Source organism: Heteronotia binoei, chromosome 12, assembly GCF_032191835.1.
Source record: "Heteronotia binoei isolate CCM8104 ecotype False Entrance Well chromosome 12, APGP_CSIRO_Hbin_v1, whole genome shotgun sequence".
Taxonomy (NCBI): Eukaryota; Metazoa; Chordata; class Lepidosauria; order Squamata; family Gekkonidae; genus Heteronotia; species Heteronotia binoei.
Genome location: NC_083234.1, coordinates 79,570,750 through 79,589,212, shown reverse-complemented (window position 1 = coordinate 79,589,212; position 18,463 = coordinate 79,570,750). Strand labels below are relative to the sequence as shown.

At 50.0% G+C, this 18,463-nt stretch overlaps 1 protein-coding gene across 1 annotated transcript in view; it reads left to right on the top strand.

Moving 5' to 3' along the window:
• The window catches only part of SARDH (sarcosine dehydrogenase), a 96,696-nt gene that overhangs the window by 56,897 nt on the left and 21,336 nt on the right, over nt 1-18,463 (top strand). Inside the window, exons 13-17 of the mRNA XM_060251052.1 lie at nt 1,727-1,840; nt 5,220-5,358; nt 7,764-7,877; nt 10,315-10,462; nt 14,536-14,629. Of these exons, the coding sequence (XP_060107035.1) occupies nt 1,727-1,840; nt 5,220-5,358; nt 7,764-7,877; nt 10,315-10,462; nt 14,536-14,629 (609 nt within the window). The remainder of the gene's footprint in view (nt 1-1,726; nt 1,841-5,219; nt 5,359-7,763; nt 7,878-10,314; nt 10,463-14,535; nt 14,630-18,463) is intronic.

The window sequence follows — 18,463 nt, the reverse complement described above, 5'->3', positions numbered from 1 at the left end:
CTTATCTTCCTGCTGCTTCTCTCCAAAAGACACCTTGCCGGGTTGCTGTTTTAGCTCAGAGATCCTCGACTTTTTTGAGCCTGCAGACACCTTTGGCATTCTGACACATTGTGGTGAGCACAGCCACAAAATGGCTGCTGCAGGAGGCGGAGCCAGCCACAAAATGGCTGCCACAGCACACCGTCAGACACACAATGAAGGCTGCTGCCAAAGCAACATTTTTAAAAATCCGCATAGCCAATTTAATCTCCACTGGCCAATCAGAAGCCATCCTGGGCAAAAGCCCACCCAATTTCTAAAAACATGTGGGTACCAGGAAAGGTGTTGGTGGGCACCATGTTGAGGATCTCTGCATTGGCAGTAGCTCCATGCAGCAGAAACAGAGTTCCAGAGACTGCGTAGGCTCCTCCCATCCTCCGGCCCCCTTGGCTATCCCAGAACAGGCTGCCTTGAGGCAGGAGGGGCTTCTCCTTGGCTTCCTTTCAGCCTCACTCTGCCGGATGCCACGGACAAGGGCAGTTCTGCATGAGCATGATGACTAGAGCAGAACTTGTGCCAGAAAGGTGAAGTCTGATGTTCAGGCTTTATTTGGACAGACCTGGGCAGGATCTCCTCACAGGCCTGTTTTGAAACACCTCTATCCAGACTACGCAGGTAAATCCCTTCCTTCTTAAGGCTAGTTTACACATGTCTGGGTATAAAATCCAGTGATTTCTTATCACGGAGTTGTTCAAACACTTGCAAACTTTCAGCTGGCTCTGGGCCTGCAGCAGAACAAAATGGAGAGATGGAGCACCTCACTGAAGGCTTCAGACTTTTCCTTCCTCTGCTACATTAAACATCACCCACAAACAGAAAACCAGACCAGGAGATAAAGAAGGGCTGTGCTAGGCCGAGGGTTGGCAGGTCCTCTGTGGCCACTGATGGGGGTTGGGGGGAACGGTTGCCAGATCCTGCTTGGGAAAATCCTGGAGATTTGGGGGTGGGGCCTGGGGAGGACAGGGACTTCGGTGGGGTGCAAGGCCCCAGAGCCCACCCTCCAAAGCACCCCTTTTCTCCAGGAGAATTGACCTTTGTAGTCTATCATGAGTTGTAATTCTGGGGGATCCCCAGGTCCCGCCTGGAGGTTGGCAGCCCTAGCTAGAGCTGTTTTTCCTAGAGCGCAGTGTGAGCTTTCTGCCTGATGGGAGTTCTTCTGTGGCTTTTAAAACATGGATAAGGCTTCAAACAGAGCGTTGCCTACAAATGCCCAGACGTTCTGCAATTCACTCTCCTACTTCAGCTTTCCACATTTCTCTGCTACATGCATTGACAGCCTGGGTGTGTCCACTGTCTCCTGAAAGGTGGGGGCAGAGGGTGGGGGAGGGCAGAGATGTTCTGTCTGCCATGGGAGGCCAGTTGCCAGCTTGCCCAGACATCATCTGAGACTCCACTCCAGAGAAATGGGCAGGGGTGATCAGCCTTGGCTTGTTCCATGATGAGACAGTTGATAGCAGCCCATGAGCTCCCCAGCTTGCCTGCAGTAACCAGGATCCCTGCAGTGGGCAGAGTTCTTGGGGAGGGGGGAGCTGTGATCAGACTCCTTCCACACCCCACCCCTGCAGCACAGAAGTCCCATGCAGAGTCTTGTGAGAAGTCCCATGCAGAGTCTTGTGCCTTTTGACCTTCCAGGTGGTGTCAGAAACATTCCATTCTTTGGTTCTTATTTTCACCATTTCCTGTGTAGGTTTGGGATTACGACTATTATGGGGCCTATGGCCACAACCCTCACGAGGACTATGCCTATAAGCGGCTGCTGTCGGATGAGTACACTTTTGACTTTCCCCCTCATCACCCAGTGGTGAGTATGGAAGGAGAGGCCGGCCAGCAGCCGGGTCATGAGGAGTGAGTGCCCTGGCAGGCCAGGCTGCCTAATTTGGAGGGGGGGGCAGCTGTTCAAAGCACACGGGGATTCCCCTTATAATCCCTTCAAGTAGAAGACCAGCAGAGGAGGGAGAGGGCCGGGTGGGTTTTCAGCCCTGGGAGCAATGGACCACTTGTGAAGGCTCCTAGTGCAAAGCCAAATGAGAAAGAAGAAGAAGAATTGTAGATTTATACCCTGCCCATCTCTCTGAATCAGAGACTCGGAGCAGCTTACAATCGCCTATATCTTCTCCCCCCACAACAGACACCCTGTGAGGTGGGTGGGGCTGAGAGGGCTCTCACTGCAGCTGCCCTTTCAAGGACAACTCAGGCAAGAGCTATGGCTGACCCAAGACCATTGCAGCAAGTGCAAGTGGAGGAGTGGGGAATCAACCCCAGTTCTCCCAGATAAGAGAGCTATGGCTGACCCAAGGCCATTCCAGCAGGTGCAAGTGGAGGAGTGGGGAATCAAACCCGGTTCTCCCAGATAAGAGAGCTCTGGCTGACCCAAGGCCATTACAGCAGCTGCAAGTGGAGGAGTGGGGAATCAAACCCGGTTCTCCCAGATAAGAGAGCTATGGCTGACCCAAGGCCATTCCAGCAGCTGCAAGTGGAGGAGTGGGGAATCAAACCCGGTTCTCCCAGATAAGAGAGCTATGGCTGACCCAAGGTCATTCCAGCATGTGCAAGTGGAGGAGTGGGGAATCAAACCTGGTTCTCCCAGATAAGATAGCTATGGCTGACCCAAGGTCATTCCAGCATGTGCAAGTGGAGGAGTGGGGAATCAAACCCGATTCTCCCAGATAAGATAGCTATGGCTGACCCAAGGTCATTCCAGCATGTGCAAGTGGAGGAGTGGGGAATCAAACCCGGTTCTCCCAGATAAGAGAGCTATGGCTGACCCAAGGCCATTCCAGCAGGTGCAAGTGGAGGAGTGGGGAATCAAACCCGGTTCTCCCAGATAAGAGAGCTATGGCTGACCCAAGGCCATTCCAGCAGGTGCAAGTGGAGGAGTGGGGAATCAAACCCGGTTCTCCCAGATAAGAGAGCTATGGCTGACCCAAGGCCATTCCAGCAGGTGCAAGTGGAGGAGTGGGGAATCAAACCCGGTTCTCCCAGATAAGAGAGCTATGGCTGACCCAAGGCCATTCCAGCATGTGCAAGTGGAGGAGTGGGGAATCAAACCCGGTTCTCCCAGATAAGAGAGCTATGGCTGACCCAAGGCCATTCCAGCATGTGCAAGTGGAGGAGTGGGGAATCAAACCCGGTTCTCCCAGATAAGAGTCCGCGCACTTAACCACTGCACCAAACTGGCTCTCAGACAGTCAATGGACGGTCAATGGAATGAACACCCTTCCCAAGTCCATGATGGAGAGAGTATTTCTGGAGTGTTTGCTGCCTTCCCAAGTGACAGAAAGCACTCCAGAAACAATGTTTGTGCTCCTTCTCAGAATGACCAGGTTTAACTGGAAGCAGGGACTGTCAGCAGGCAGCTCTGCCCAGAACTAGGGCCTGGTGCCCAGCCCTTCCCCAGTGTCCCAGGATGTGTTCTGCTCGGCACACCCATGGCAGGGCAAGGTGGGCACATGAGCCCCCTCTGTCTGCTACGGTGGGCAGCAATGCTCCCTCTAAGCTGTGGAGTCTTGTGAGCAAAAATTCTGCTTCAGGAGCTCCTGGCATTAAAGTGCTGATCTGCTGCATGAATTAGTGTGCTCTGGGGCCATCCTTCCTGAGCTCTTTTCCCCCACCTGTCTGAGCTGCTTTGCCAAGAAGTCGGAGAGGTTGTAGCTGGCCCCTCTGGCATGCAAGGCAGGTGCTCTGCCACTGGGCTGAGGGAAGAAGGGGGGCCACGGGCATTATTGTGCCTTCTGCTCTTCTTATGAGGAGCCTAATGTAGGCCCCTGACCTGGACAGCCCAGGCTAGCTCAGTCTTGTCAGATCTCAGAAGCTAAGCAGGCTTGGCCTGGCCGTTTTCTCCAGCTGAACTGATTTCTGTCACCTGGAAATCAGGTGTAATACAAGGACATGTCCAGCCATCACCTGGAGGTTGACCCCTGTGTGTTAAGTGTCATCAAGTCACTTCTGGCAGCTCTATGAATTAATGTCCTCCAAAATGTTGTATTGTTAACACCCTTGCTGAGATCTTGCAAGCCCTGCCCTGCAGTCAAGGTTTAGGTGAGGAGGCCGCCTCAAAGGCCTGTCCTTAGCTTGCGGGTGTGGAACTGCAGGCATGGGGTGGGGGTGGGGGTGGGAACAGGCAGAGACTGAGATGAAGGCTGGGAAACTTCACCTGCTGGGAGCAAGGCAGGGGGAAAGCAGCCTGAGAGCCGCAACTGGGGGATCAGGAGTGCCTCTGGTTTCTCCGGGTTCCTGTTCCTGCTTTTCTGCAGTCCCAGGGCAGAGCATCTAGACCAGGGGCACTTCCGAGCTTCCAAGTATGACCTCTGGAGGAAGAAGGGCCTTTTGACAGGGAGAAGACACGCTGGTGCAACACCTCCCTCTCCCTCCCCTTGCTGGGGAAGATGCCTCCATGTGCACAAGTTTCGAGCTGTGCTTTTGCAGCAGCCCAGCGTTTTGAAAGCAAGACGCTGAATTATGAGTCTGTAGTCTGTTATGCAAACAGCTGTTATGCAAACACCTGCCAGATTCTGTGTATTTTGTTCCTTCGACTCCTGGGAAGAAACTCATTTATTTTGCTTATTAATGAAATCATCCATCCTCTGCCTTGCCTCTTGGTCCAAGGTGGCTTGCAGGTTGCCCGGGGGACATAAAGGCCAGACTCTCCTCTGGCTTTGGAGGTTTCTCCACCCCTTTGTGGGCTGAATCCAGGGCCCACCTGAAACACACAACCTGGCCTGGTTTTCTTCCATCCACTGATAGGCGCTTAGTGCGCTTGTCTTCCGCGAGCAAAGCTGACAGGCCCACCAAAGGCCCCTGTGGACCGAAAGGAACCCTCGGCTGTTCTTGGCTGCAGCAAGGGTCGTTTTGCTTTTGAGAAAGGCATTGCAGCCCAAGGGGGGGCAGAGAGAAGAGTCAATGTCTGATGACTGACAAATGTCAAAGGGTTGGACTTCCAGGGGAGGAGTGAACTTGGCTGGTTACACTTGAAAGAATATTCCAAGGGAAGTTTTCATTTTTAAAAATAAGATATTAAAAGATCCAGGAGGATTTGATCTCTTAGCTCTCTTTATCTCGTTTGCCTGCCTGCCACATGACTGACTTCTTCAAAGCAGCTTTTCTTGCCTCTCTGTGTGTGATCAAGAGGACTGTGGTGCACGGCCCCTTCACGCCTGTGTGTTTGTCTTTGGGATTTTTAGATCAGGAACGAGTGCTTAACCTGCCGAAATACAGTGGCTGTGTTCGACATGTCTTACTTTGGCAAATTTTACCTTGTCGGCCCTGAGGCCAGGAAGGCAGCCAACTGGCTATTTACGGCTGATGTTGGCAAGCCCCCAGGTATGATGGCAAGCTAGTTATTTTCTGTAACACCAGTGTGCAAGTGCCAATTTTGCCAATGCTTTCCGCTGGATTGTGTGCACAGTCCCCTCCCAGACAATGATACGCTGAGCCAGATGTCCTCTCCCCCCCCCCCCCATATCTGGTGCCAGCTTAAAACACAGGCCAAGGTGGGTGGGTGGGAGGGAAACCCCTGAGGAATAGCAGTGGCTGATCCGTTGCTGGAGGCCTGCATGGCTCAGCTCCTTTGAACCCTTTAAATTTACTCTGTCTTGAAGGACCCCCACTCAGGAGATACAGGTCACCTTTTTGGACTGAACAGAGGAACCTGCCATGTGCTGAGTCGGACCATGGGTGTGTCTAGCTCTGCATTCTCTCTTCTGACTGGCAGGGGCAGTTTCCCCAATGAGACCCTTTAACTGGAGGTGCAGGTGGGGACTGAACGGGACTTTCTGCACGCAAACCAGGGGCTGAGTGGCACACATCCCACTTCTGCATGGGAGAAATCTAGTTAGCCTTGCTGCCTGCATCATCCAATCCAGAGGGGCTGCGGCTCAGTGGCAGAGCCTCTCTTTTGCAAGCAGGAAGTTCCAGGTTCAGTCCCCAGCAGCACCTCTAGTTAAAAGGATCCAGCAGTGGCTCATGTGAAAGCTCTTGGAGAGCCACTGTCAGTCTGAGTGGGCAATGCTGACCTTGATAGACCAGTGCTCTGATTCAGTATGTGGCAGCTTCATGTGTCCATGGATTCCGTGTATTCCTTTCTTTGATCAAAACTTATTTGTTTGTCATGATGACTGAAGGGAACCTGCAGGGTCAGAGGTGCTCAGCCAGGAGGCAAGGCCTCAGATTTTGTGCTGTGTTATGGGCTCTCCAGAGAAACTGGCTGGCCACTATGTCAGACAGGAGGCTTGTGTACTTAAATCCATTTGTGCATTAAACTGCGGAGTGCATGCATCCCCCCCCCCCCCCGCTTCTTCCTGAGGTGAAGACACCAGTGGGCATTTGGTCCTCGCAGCGTTGAACAGGCAGAGAGGGGCCTGGAGCCACATAGCTGCCAGCCCAGTCATCCCCAGCATGCAGGATGTGGCCTCGTGTCTAAGGATAGTCCTGAGAGCTTAGACCAGCGATGGCCTTATGCTTTGTCCTCTGACTGACCTGGAGCTGGAGCCAGGAGTAGAGAACATTTGGGACTTCTTAGTCTTGAACAAACAGGGCCATGGAAGAGGGGGGAGCCCAACATCACAACTTGCCTTACCCTTACACACACCTTGCAAGTTTTCCAAGCTTTGTGCCCCTCCCTTCAGGCTGCCTGTCTTTCGTGGAACAGCAGCACATACCTTCAGTATACCTCCGTAGGTCACTTAACCAAAAACATGAAGAAATGTCTTACAAATTGTTCTAGAGGGTAGGACCACAGGCCTGTTGTGACACAGCTGAATCTGGCCAATAGACCCTCTCACAGTTTTCCAGCATGCTTGAAACTTGTAGAATTCTATGCTTGTGTGTGCTCACACATGCAATACATGGGGTTGTTTTTGTTTTTTGCACTCCCCTTTGGAGAAGAGAAGATGGCACATGCGTTTCTCAGCTGGAAGCTGCTTTCTGAGCACTTGCTCTGGAGATCTTCTCACAGGGACAATGCCTCGTTGCCTTCCTCCATCGCTTTGTGAGATCTCATCTTGTTCTCTTGAGACATCCCAGCTCAGTGAAGACTGACGAGGGATCCAGAGGATGGAGAACAGTCTTGATGGAGCCTGAGGAGGGAGAGCCTCTGCCTGGCCTGCAGAAAATCCCGGGTCCAGCTCCTGAGACCAGGGAGCAGGTGATGGGAAAGACCCAGGCCTGAGGCCCTGGAGGAGTGGCTGCTAGGCTCTGGGGCAGTATAAGAAGAAGAATTGTAGATTTATACCCCGCCCTTCTCCCTGAATCAGAGACTCAGAGCGGCTTACAATCTCCTGTGTCTTCTCCACCCACAATAGACACCCCGTGAGGTGGGTGGGGCTGAGAGGGCTCTCACAGGTAGCTGCCATTTCAAGGACAACCTCTGCCAGAGCTATGGCTGACCAAGGTCATGCCCGCAGGTGCAAGCGGAGGAGTGGGGAAAGAAACCTGGTTCTCCCAGATAAGAGTCTGCACACTTAACCACTACACCAAACTGGCTCTCATAGAAGCTGCCCTTTCAAGGACAATGTGAGGCCTATGGCTGACCCAAGGCCATTGCAGCAGCTGCAAGTGGAGGAGTGGGGAATCAAACCCGGTTCTCCCAGATAAGAGTCCGCACACTTAACCATTACACCAAACTGGCTCTCGAATGCAGCTTCATGTGCTCACGAGAGCTTATCCATTCCTCCCAGTGATTGAGTGATGCCCTTTCATCCTTCTGGGGCCTCCTTTTTTGTTTCCAGGGACGACTGTCTACTCGTGCATGCTCAACGACCGTGGGGGAGTGGAGAGTGACCTGACTGTCAGTCCAATTGCTCCTGGCAGCCAGGATTCGGCACTGGCACCAGCCTTCGAGGGTAAGGAGGTGCATGTAGCCCTGCACAGCCGCTGGTGTTTCCCAGAATCGTTTCTGTCGCTGAGACAAAGTCTCCTTTCTGTGGGAAGGGCCAGGAAGTGGGCACCTGTGTGGCTTGGAGGGCAGCTGAGGGCAGGCATGACCGAGCCCTGCTTAGCTCTTCTCCTGGCCTGCCCTGGGTCAAAGTGGTCCTCCAAGCCCCCCGTCTGCCAGCCCTGAAGCTCTCTGCACAAAACACCCTGGCTAGAGCTGCCAACTCCAGGCTTCTAAAGTTCTGGAGACTTGGGGGGGGGGAGTCTGGGAACAGTGGGGCTTGGGCAGGGGAGGGACCTCAGCAGGGCACAAGGCCACAGAGCCCGCCCTCCAAAGCAGCCGTTTTTTCTTCAGGGGAACTGATCTCTGAGTCTGGAGATGGGTCATAATTCCAGGAGATGTCCAGGCCTCACCTGGAGGTTGGCAACTGTGGCTCTGCAGCCCAATGAGGCCATTTTTCAAACTGGCAGATTAAGCACGATCTGCCTCCACTGGGACCTGCGGCTGCTGAGAAGGTCGTCTTTAATTTTCAGACGAGAAGCCAGCTGCTGTGAGCTTTGATTTCATTACTTTTGAGTAGGCCCCAGTGTGGCCATCCTCACTATCCTCCCCGCCTCTCCCTCCATCAGCTGCTGTAACCCAGCCACTGCTCTTCCTTGGCAAACCAGCCCAAGGCTTACTAAGTTTGCCGCAGCACTTGCTGCTTGAAGCAGCTCTGGGGGCAGCCTGCGTTTGCCACCGGTGGCCGCCAGCGGGTTTGTGCATCTGCTGCCAGGTGGCTGGAGGGAATTTTTCTTCATCTGACTTACACAAGAGGAATCCTGCTGGATCAGAGCAAAGGTCCAAGTTCAGGAGCAGGGCCTGAAGGCGACAACTCTGTTCACCCCACCAGCAGTCAGCATTCAGAAGTCTCTTGCCTCTAAACATGGAGGCATTTAGCTTCCATGGCCGAAATATACGTGATTCTGGCAGATGGCCTTCTCAACAGCCACAGGCCCCAGTGGAGGCAGATCTAAATTCAGCCAGGGTTGGGGTGGGGAAAGGGGGCTTTGCTCCTTACTGCTGTGTGGTTTCACTGGCTGAATCTGGCTGTGGTTTTGGCCCTGGGAGGGAAGAAAAGGCAGGCAGACTCTTTCCCCCCCTAAAGCTCAGAATAGTGGAGCGGAATGGGTCAGAATCACGGAACCTGCAGTTTCATTGCCCTCTCTTCCCACCACTGCAGCCGGGGTCCAAAATCCATGACTTCCACGGTTGCTGTTTCCATTTTTTAAACATGCAAGGAAGACTCTGTGGATCTCCCATGGAGTGCCCCACCTGCTTGTCCTTAAGGGATTGCTTTGGGAGAGGGGCTGTTTTTTTTCTCCTGTCTCACTGTCCTGGTCAAGGGTCACAGTAGGGCCTCTCCTGTTCCATGAGTTGGTCCAGGCATTTACAGCCAGATTTGACTCCCTTAAAGACTAGCAGGATTGCTGGAACAGAGGCTTTTGAGAGTCCAAGCTGGGGTAATCTTTGGAATTCTGACACTGGGTGATGGGCAGAACCATAAAATGGCTGCCATGAGAGGTAGAGCGAACCACAAAATGGCTACCTCAGGAAGTGAAACCACACACACATACAGGAAGCCTAAATGCAGGAGAAAAGAAGAGAAATTTTAAAAATATTTTTTAAAAATCCTGGGAAAGAGGAAGAAGAAGAAGAAGAAGATATTGGATTTATATCCCGCCCTCCACTCCAAAGAGTCTCAGAGCGGCTCACAATCTCCTTTACCTTCCTCCCCCACAACAGACACCCTGTGAGGTAGATGAAGATATTGGATTTCTATCCCGCCCTCCACTCCAAAGAGTCTCAGAGCGGCTCACAATCTCCTTTACCTTCCTCCCCCACAACAGACACCCTGTGAGGTGGGTGGGGCTGGAGAGGGCTCTCACAGCAGCTGCCCTTTCAAGGACAACCTCTGCCAGAGCTCTGGCTGACCCAAGGCCATTCCAGCAGGTGCAAGTGGAGGAGTAGGGAATCAAACCCGTTTCTCCCAGATAAGAGTGAATAAAAAATCAACAACGTGGTGGCAGTCATCATCAAAACGTTCTTTCAATCTGCATGGCCAATCAGATTGCCAGTGCCTCATCAGAAGCCCTGCCAGGCAAACCTCACCTGGCCCCACCCACTTACTACAAACACGTGGCAGGCACCAGGAAAGGTGTGGGTAGGTGCCATGGCACCCCTGGTCTAGAGCAGTTTCCCAGGGACCAGAAGTTGTCTCTAGGGGGAGTCCAGGGGGCTTGTTCTGGCAGGGCTAGGCCCATGGGGCACCTTCCAAACCAGTGTGTGTCTGTGTGCTGGAGGAATTTGCCTACTACTGAATTTTGACAACATACCTGGCTAATAGTTCCTGGTATCCATTGCAGGAGAGGGCTACTACCTTGCTATTGGGGGAGCTGTAGCACAGCAGAACTGGTCACACATCATCAAGACTCTGCAGGACAAAATGTTTCAATGCCAGTTGATCGATCAATCAGAAGAGCTTGGAATGATCAGCATTCAAGGACCATCCAGGTGAGAGGAGCAGGTGGGAGAAATTGGACTACCATTTTGCCGATGTTTTGAGGAAATCAAGGTATGGGTGGTATTTGTGGAGTCACAAGTGTGCGTTGAAATTTTCCTGAAAGCAAAACAATGAGATGAACTTTTTGGAGACTTCTGTAGGCATCTGGAAGGAAGTTTAAAATATTTCATTGAGTTTAAAGAAATTACTCCAGGAGGGTTTGGGGTATCTCTCACTTCAAGGGCCTGTTCTGAGAAGCACCCCAGTGCTTGATGGCTGCCGAGTTCAAGCAGTTTTGCGTTCCTGGGAGTTTGCGGCCTGCACGGCACACTGCTTTGAAACTGCAGCTGCTGTACGGCCCTCTCAAAAGCACAGGGAGGGAGGGAGTGCAGCTGAAAGAGGCAGGAAGAGGAGGGCTGGTCACCATTCCACCAGTCCGTGTTTTCACCCTGAATCTTCCACAAAGTTTGCCCAAAATAAATAGGACCCAGCTGAACTCTGGAGTATCTCCAATTATTGCTGTGGAAATGACAACCAATAAATGGGCCCATAACCACTCAGCAAAGGAAGCCATGAGGCCCTCAGTTTGCAAGGCCTGAACTAGGCTGTGAAGGAGAGGATGTGTGGAGGGCATTAATTCATAGGGTGGCCATATGTTTAGAAGCAACTTGATGGCACTCAACATACACACAGCCACTAGCAGTTATCGTAGTGCAATCTAGAGTTGTGGTTTTATTATTATTATTAAATTTTATTTGTATCCTACCCTCCCCGCCTAGGCAGGCTCAGGGCGGCTCTCTCTTTCTCTCTCTCTGATACCTGAAGAAGTGCATGCACACAAAAGTTTATACCCAGAATTCAAATATGTTGGTCTTAAAGGTGCCTGAGTGGACTCAAACCCTTCTAGTGCTCACTGATGTAAGCAATTCAATGGGCCCTTGTGTTTTTTCTTTTTTTAAGGGAGGACTCTTCCTCTTGGGGTGACAACCACCTGTCTCTCCCCATCTATGCCCTGGAGAGCCTTGTGCTCTGCAGATCAACTTCTCCTGGTAGTCCTCAGTCCGAAAGGCATCTGCTTAGCCTCAGGCAGGGCCAGGGCCTTTTCTGCTCTGGCCCTGGCCTGGTAGAACACGCTCCCATCTGAGATCAGGGCCCTGCAGGACTTGCTACAGTTCCACAGGGCCTGTAAAATGGAGTTGTTCCACCAAGCCTTGGGTTGAGGTGGCCTGATCACAGCACCTGCCTCAGTGCCCTCTTATGCTCTTTGGCTCCAAGAGTGTCAACGGGGCACTGTTGGATGTGTGGAGGGCATTAATGGAGTGCTATTAATTATCACCTGACTAGCATCTTGGGTATGGACTGCTTTGAAGCTGTTTGTTTTGGTTGCCATCTTGTTTCTGATTGTTTTAAATTCAGTTTTAAAATTATATGTTTTAATGTTTACTTTGTTCCTTATATGAGCCCACTTGTGGGGAAGGGTGGGATATAAGCTTAACCGAATAAAGAATGCCTGTATCGTTCTGAAGGGGTTGTGGCAGGGACTGCCGGAAATCTGCCTGCCTTTTTCGTTATGTCTGCAGTGCCCGAACTTGGTGCCATCCTTGGGCATCAATGGGCTGCTGCTTGACCAAGCCGAGGAAATAGAGGGACTTGGGAGAGGGAGAGGGAGAGCAGGCGAGCCCTCCAGATGAATGAATGGCCTTCAAAGCGTCCTGTCATCAACAGCCTTGCCCAAGTCTTGCAGACGGAGGCGGAGCCCTGATGGAGGCCATCCCTCTCATGCTGGTCTCCCCCTTCTCCTGCTGCCTTCAAGCTTTCCTCACATTATGGTCTTCTCCAGTGACAGTGCAACAGCCTCAGTTTAGTCAAGTCAGCTTTTATTGGCATAAAAATAACAGTACAAAATTAATATAGTGTAAAACAGGATCTAAGAGCCCCGTGGCGCAGAGTGGGAAAGCTGCAGTCCTAAGCTTTGCTCATGACCTGAGTTCAGTCCCGGCGGAAGCTGGGTTCAGGTAGCCAGCTAAAGGTTGACTCAGCCTTCCATCCTTCTGAGGTTGGTAAAATTAGTACCCAGCTTGCTGGGGGGGAAGTGTAAAAGACTGGGGAAGGCAATGGCAAACCACCCCGTAAAAAGTCTGCCGTGAAAACATGAAAGCAACGTCACTCCAGAATCAGAAACGATTGGTGCTTGCACCTTTACCTTTTTAAAACAGGATAGAAACACAACTTTCATGTACACTTGTATGAACAGAAATTATTACTGTGATATCCTTTGGCACAACTTTAGAGCAGAGTAGAGAAACTTGGCTGACCTCTCAGTAACATTGATAGAAAAATCATTCAAGAGTCTATGGACCTTCAGTGCATCAGAGCAGTCGATCATACTGGCTAAAACAGGGTATAAATATGTATAACATAAATCTGTATACAGATGGCAATGCAGGAGAACATGAGTCATTGACTCAACACATTTTTGTTTACAAGGGCAATACCTAGCTGAATCTGCCATCTAGAATAACAGAGGGCATAGCATTGCAACTAGTGAGAGAAAACGCTCTGCACTGTTGTGGCACCTGCAAAGATGATAGGTAAGAGGTCATCTTCCCTGTGCTGAGAGGAATCTCAAAGTTCAGAGGGGAGCAACCTTTGTTAGCCAGACAGTTTAGTCAATTTAGCTTCTAGGGAGAGGTCAGGCTTGATTTGATCTAGAACCCACTTATTTGGAGTTTTGGGACAGTCCACAGTAGCTGTGAAACTCTCCTCCAACACTCGTTTTCCAATGAATCAACTTTCTTCCTGCTTGCTTTTTTCATTGTCCAGCTTTCACATCTGCAGATAGGAGCAGGGGAATCCTCTGGCATGAGTGATCTGGACCTCGGTTGGCAGGCAGGCAGGCATCCTTACACATAAGGGTCTTTCCTATGACTGCCTTTCCCACTCTCAGTCTCCTTCTGATAGGGGGTTTCAGGCAGATGTTTCTTAAAATAGCTTGAAATTTTGGGATTTGCAAGCTTATCAAAATTATGAATCATTCACACTGTGTACTGAAAAAAGAAACATTCGTTCCATATATATATCAAGAACTATTTCACAGTGTGGGTTCAAAATCTGTACCTGTCTCTTTTAACAAAGTTAACAGAAGAAAACCAGCTGAGGGGCAGATTTTTGTACGGCAGAAGTGGCAAAATGGGAGTTGCTATGTATTTCCCCCCACCCATGAAATGGGCCTTGAGTGTTATAAGCTGAGGGAGAGGTCTGCTGCTCACTCCTGTCTGGTTCGACTTGAGACTGGCCTTTCCCAGAGCCTGAGTAGAGACTTTCCCAGCTGCGCTTCTTTTGCTCTGCAAAACACGATGCAAAGCATGTGGCCACCCCACAGTCCCCGCCTTAATTTAGGGTCAGCTGACCTTGCTGCAGAAGAGAGACGGCTCCCAAAAATCCTCTTCTGTGGGGTTTGATGATGAACATGCTCTGGACATGGATACATCTTGATATCTGGGGTCTAAAATTTGGCAGGCATCAATAACTAAGAGTATCTAGCAGCTGGTGTGCCCTGGTCTGAATGCTCAGGCTGGCCCAGTCTCCTCAGATCGCAGAAGTGAAGCAGCGTCACCTGGTGAGTACTTGGATGAAGACCACCAGGGACGCCCAGGGTTGCTACGCAGAGGGAGGCGTCTCTTGCCTTGAAAACCCCGTGGGCTTGCTTAAATCAGCTGTGACTTGACAGTGCTTTCCTCCGCCACCAGCAGCAGCAGCTGGCGTGCAGCAGAATCTGGTCCATTTGGCAAGAACCTAGTCATCTCTCATTCATTGGCCTCAGTGTGTGAAATATGGCATCAAATTCAGAATTCGCAGAATCTAGAAATTTTATGAAATGTTTCACTTACAGTCAGTCACATGACTGTATATGACTTTGGATGGCATGAAGTGCAGGCAGAGACGTCAGAGAGAGGTTGGCCTGGCCAGGCCAGTGGGTCTCCTTCCAGCTGTGCCCTGGGGCCAGGAGTCCTTGCAGAGATCATCTGTGGGCTGTTGGCTGCCATGTCCTTCTCACCAGGCTTTTCCTCCTCCTCCTTTGCAGCCGCAGCGTCTTGCAGGAAGTGCTGGACTCGGATCTCAGCAACGAGGCCTTCCCCTTCTCCACCCACAAGTTGGTGAAAGCTGCAGGCTGCACGGTAGGAACCTGTAGAAGCTCTCTCCTGCTACAGAGCATTTTGCTAAGGGCTGACAGAGGGACCATTATCTCTGCCAGTCGCTGTGTGTGGAGCTGCTCAACAGGAATGGCACAAGAGGGATATCTCTGCTCCCTGCTACTTGATGCTCTTTGCCGGGGAGGTGGGGTGGGATCCAGTTTGGAGTCCAAGGACTGCAGTTTCCCCTGCCACCCAGGAAAGCACAACTTAGGTCCTCACTGTGAATAAAGCTCACCCCTTTCCTCCCAAAAGTAACGCAGAGAGGACTCCACTGATTGTACAGAGCTGGACATGAAGCTGGAAAGGAGGGGGGGAATTGGAGTTGAAATTTTATTTTTTGTTTCAACTGAAAATGTAACTATTACTGTAAGTTGCCTTGAATCATAAGTTTTACTAAATGTTTTAATAAATCAAACAGCCCATTACTATGAACAAGGACCAAAAAACCTGAACCAGATTAATTTGGAGTCTGGTCCCATTTTCTGGACTCCCAGAGAATATCCTGGGAAATGAATAGTTTCACTCCAGAATTCAGTTTATTATTATATGATTTATGGAGGATCGTTTTTACCTAAACCAAGAGTAAGAAACTGGCAACCTCCAAAGCAGTGCCCAGGGATGGCTCTGAGCCATTACTGGCCTTTTGGGGAACTGGGTTGGGAGAAGGAGACTGGACATGCCCAGTTCCTGGAGCCTGAACATTGGAGTGGACATGCCCAGTTTCATTTCTCTCAGTGTGTTCACAGTTTATACAGTGCTTGCATGTACAGTACAATATTCTTACACGAGCAATGTATGGTTTATCAACAGCATATATTTTTGTTGGGGGAAATTTGGTGCAAGAAAACAAGATGGGACAAAAACAACAAATCAGGGGTTTGATTCCCACAAGGGAGCAGAAGAAAACAGGTCAAGAAGGGGGTGGGGTGGGGTGAGAAATTGAAGATCATTTGTCCGGGGGCAGAAGCTGGAGTTCAGTATTCTGAAAAGCCAGTAACTGGCAGAAGCCAAAGCAACTTTGGTGGCAGCCACAAGTATAGCCACCTTCAAGAGGGGTTTAGATAAAAATATGGAGCACAGGTCTATCAGTGGCTATTAGCCACAGTGTGTGTGTATATATAAAATTTTTTGCCACTGTGTGACACAGAGTGTTGGACTGGATGGGCCGTTGGCCTGATCCAACAGGGCTTCTCTTATGTTCTTATGTGATACAGAGTGTTGGATGGGCCATTGGCCTGATCCAACATGGCTTCTCTTATGTTCTTATGTGACACAGAGTGTTGGACTGGATGGGCCATTGGCCTGATCCAACATGGCTTCTCTTATGTTCTTATGTGACACAGAGTGTTGGACTGGATGGGCCACTGGCCTGATCCAACATGGCTTCTCTTATGTTCTTATTTGACACAGAGTGTTGCACTGGATGGGCCATTGGCCTGATCCAACAGGGCTTCTCTTATGTTCTTATGTGACACAGAGTGTTGGACTGGATAGCCCATTGGCCTGATCCAACATGGCTTCTCTTATGTTCTTATGTGACACAGAGTGTTGGACTGGATAGCCCATTGGCCTGAACCAACATGGCTTCTCTTATGTCCTTATGTGACTCAGAGTGTTGGACTGGATGGGCCACTGGCCTGATCCAACATGGCTTCTCTTATGTTCTTATGTGACACAGAGAGTTGGACTGGATGGGCCACTGGCCTGATCCAACATGGCTTCTCTTATGTTCTTATGTGACACAGAGTGTTGGACTGGATGGGCCACTGGCCTGATCCAACATGGCTTCTCTTATGTTCTTATTTGACACAGAGTGTTGCACTGGATGGGCCGCTGGCCTGATCCAACAGGGCTTCTCTTATGTTCTTATGTGACACAGAGTGTTGGACTGGATAGCCCATTGGCCTGATCCAACATGGCTTCTCTTATGTCCTTATGTGACACAGAGTGTTGGACTGGATAGCCCATTGGCCTGATCCAACATGGCTCCTCTTATGTCCTTATGTGACTCAGAGTGTTGGACTGGATGGGCCACTGGCCTGATCCAACATGGCTTCTCTTATGTTCTTATGTGACACAGAGTGTTGGACTGGATGGGCCACTGGCCTGATCCAACATGGCTTCTCTTATGTTCTTATGTTCAACTTTCAGCAAGCCAGCACACATCAAAAACTCCTGGTGATGGTGCAGGAACAGTTAAGCCGCCGAGCCATCCCTGTCTTATTTAGTGGGACTTCTGCAAGAGAATTGTGTGGGTGGGGGGTGAGGGCGGGGGTTGGACTAGATGATCCTGGAGGTCCCTTCCAACTCTATGATTCTGTGACTGGGGTGGGGGTCTAATTCATGGCTCTGCATTGAAAAAGATAAGAAAAATAAAGCTTTAAAGCTAATTGGGTCAGGTTGGCCCATCAGATCAAATAACTAAAGATGTTGAGAAGATAATGACCAGAAATTACAAAACAGTGCACAAAACTGTAAGGACTCTCAAGTTGGGCATTATTATTAAAGCAATGTCTGGCATTTTCCAGATGTAAAATCTATAACAGTAATTTCAGAATTAAAACACACTTTTTTCATAGTTGTTAAGGTTCTATGTATGGGATTGAAGGACTGCAGTGTCAGTGTGGAGGTGGGAGATATTATAAGTTTGTATCAGTGCCCCCCCCCCCCCCCCAAAATAGTCTTGGTCTTTGCTGTTGCTTCGAAGGACCTTGTGGCTGCTGCCTCCAAAACAAACAGGATGCAGACTATGTAGATGTGGCAGCTGATGCAGACAGAGAAGATAGTTCACAGTGTTCTTGTGAGGAAATGTGAAGCCTCCAGGATTTCCTATATTCTTATTGTTTGGTTAACTCATCATTGAGAAAATGCCCAAACCGAATTCCATAGGGCTGGCCTGCCACTGAAGTTTCTCAGTTCCAGCAAAAATTGTAGCTTTGCATTACATCAACAGTATCTCCTCGCCTCCCTTTCAGTGCCAGCTGTGGATTTTCACCAGCTGCAAAGAGGGTGTTTTCCAGTTCAGCAGAGTGTGGAATGCAGCATCCTATCAATTGGACCCTCAAGCATCTGCTTCAAGTGGGATATTTATCAGCTGTGAAGAGTTCTGGAATGTGGGAAGCTCATTAAGATACTTTAAGCAGCCTTGACTTTGCTCCAGATGTGGATGAGAGGAGATCGCATTTTAGTAGAGACCTTTATCCTTTTAGGACTTAGTCAGTATCAAATAGATAGATGCGCCGGCTTTTGTATCTTTTCTTTAGGCATGTTGTTTTGCCCCTGCCATGCCATTTCTCTTTGAAGTTCCTTTTATTTTAGATTGGAATAGTCAGTTCAGAGTGAGGGCAGTAATTCCTAGAATAATCATGTGGGTGATCCCTGCTAGTCAGAGGATCCCATAATTAATATGATGATGTCACTGCAGTGTGTATCCAATCAGATACCAGTATGTGCACAGCTGGCATCAGTGAGGGCAAGAAAAGCTGATTCCAAGTGAGGGCAGTGGTTCTGGCTAGGTGAACCTTTTTGAAACAGCAAAAATAGTAGGGTTTTCTTTTAACTTTGTAAAAAATGTTCATAAAAAGAGTGACTGCTTTCTTCCCTTTTTTCAAATATTGAAGTTTGGGAAGTTGTTGGTCCCGTTCATTGGTGCATGTGCAGGAGATAACAAAAATCTGCTTCACCAAGCAGCTGAGGGACAAAGAAGTGAGAGATGCCAACAAAGTCTATCACTTATTGAAGGAGGTTCAACAGATTTTTAAAATGATAAAGAGCCTGATGTGATGTTATGTGTCAGCCATGACCCAACCAGTCCAG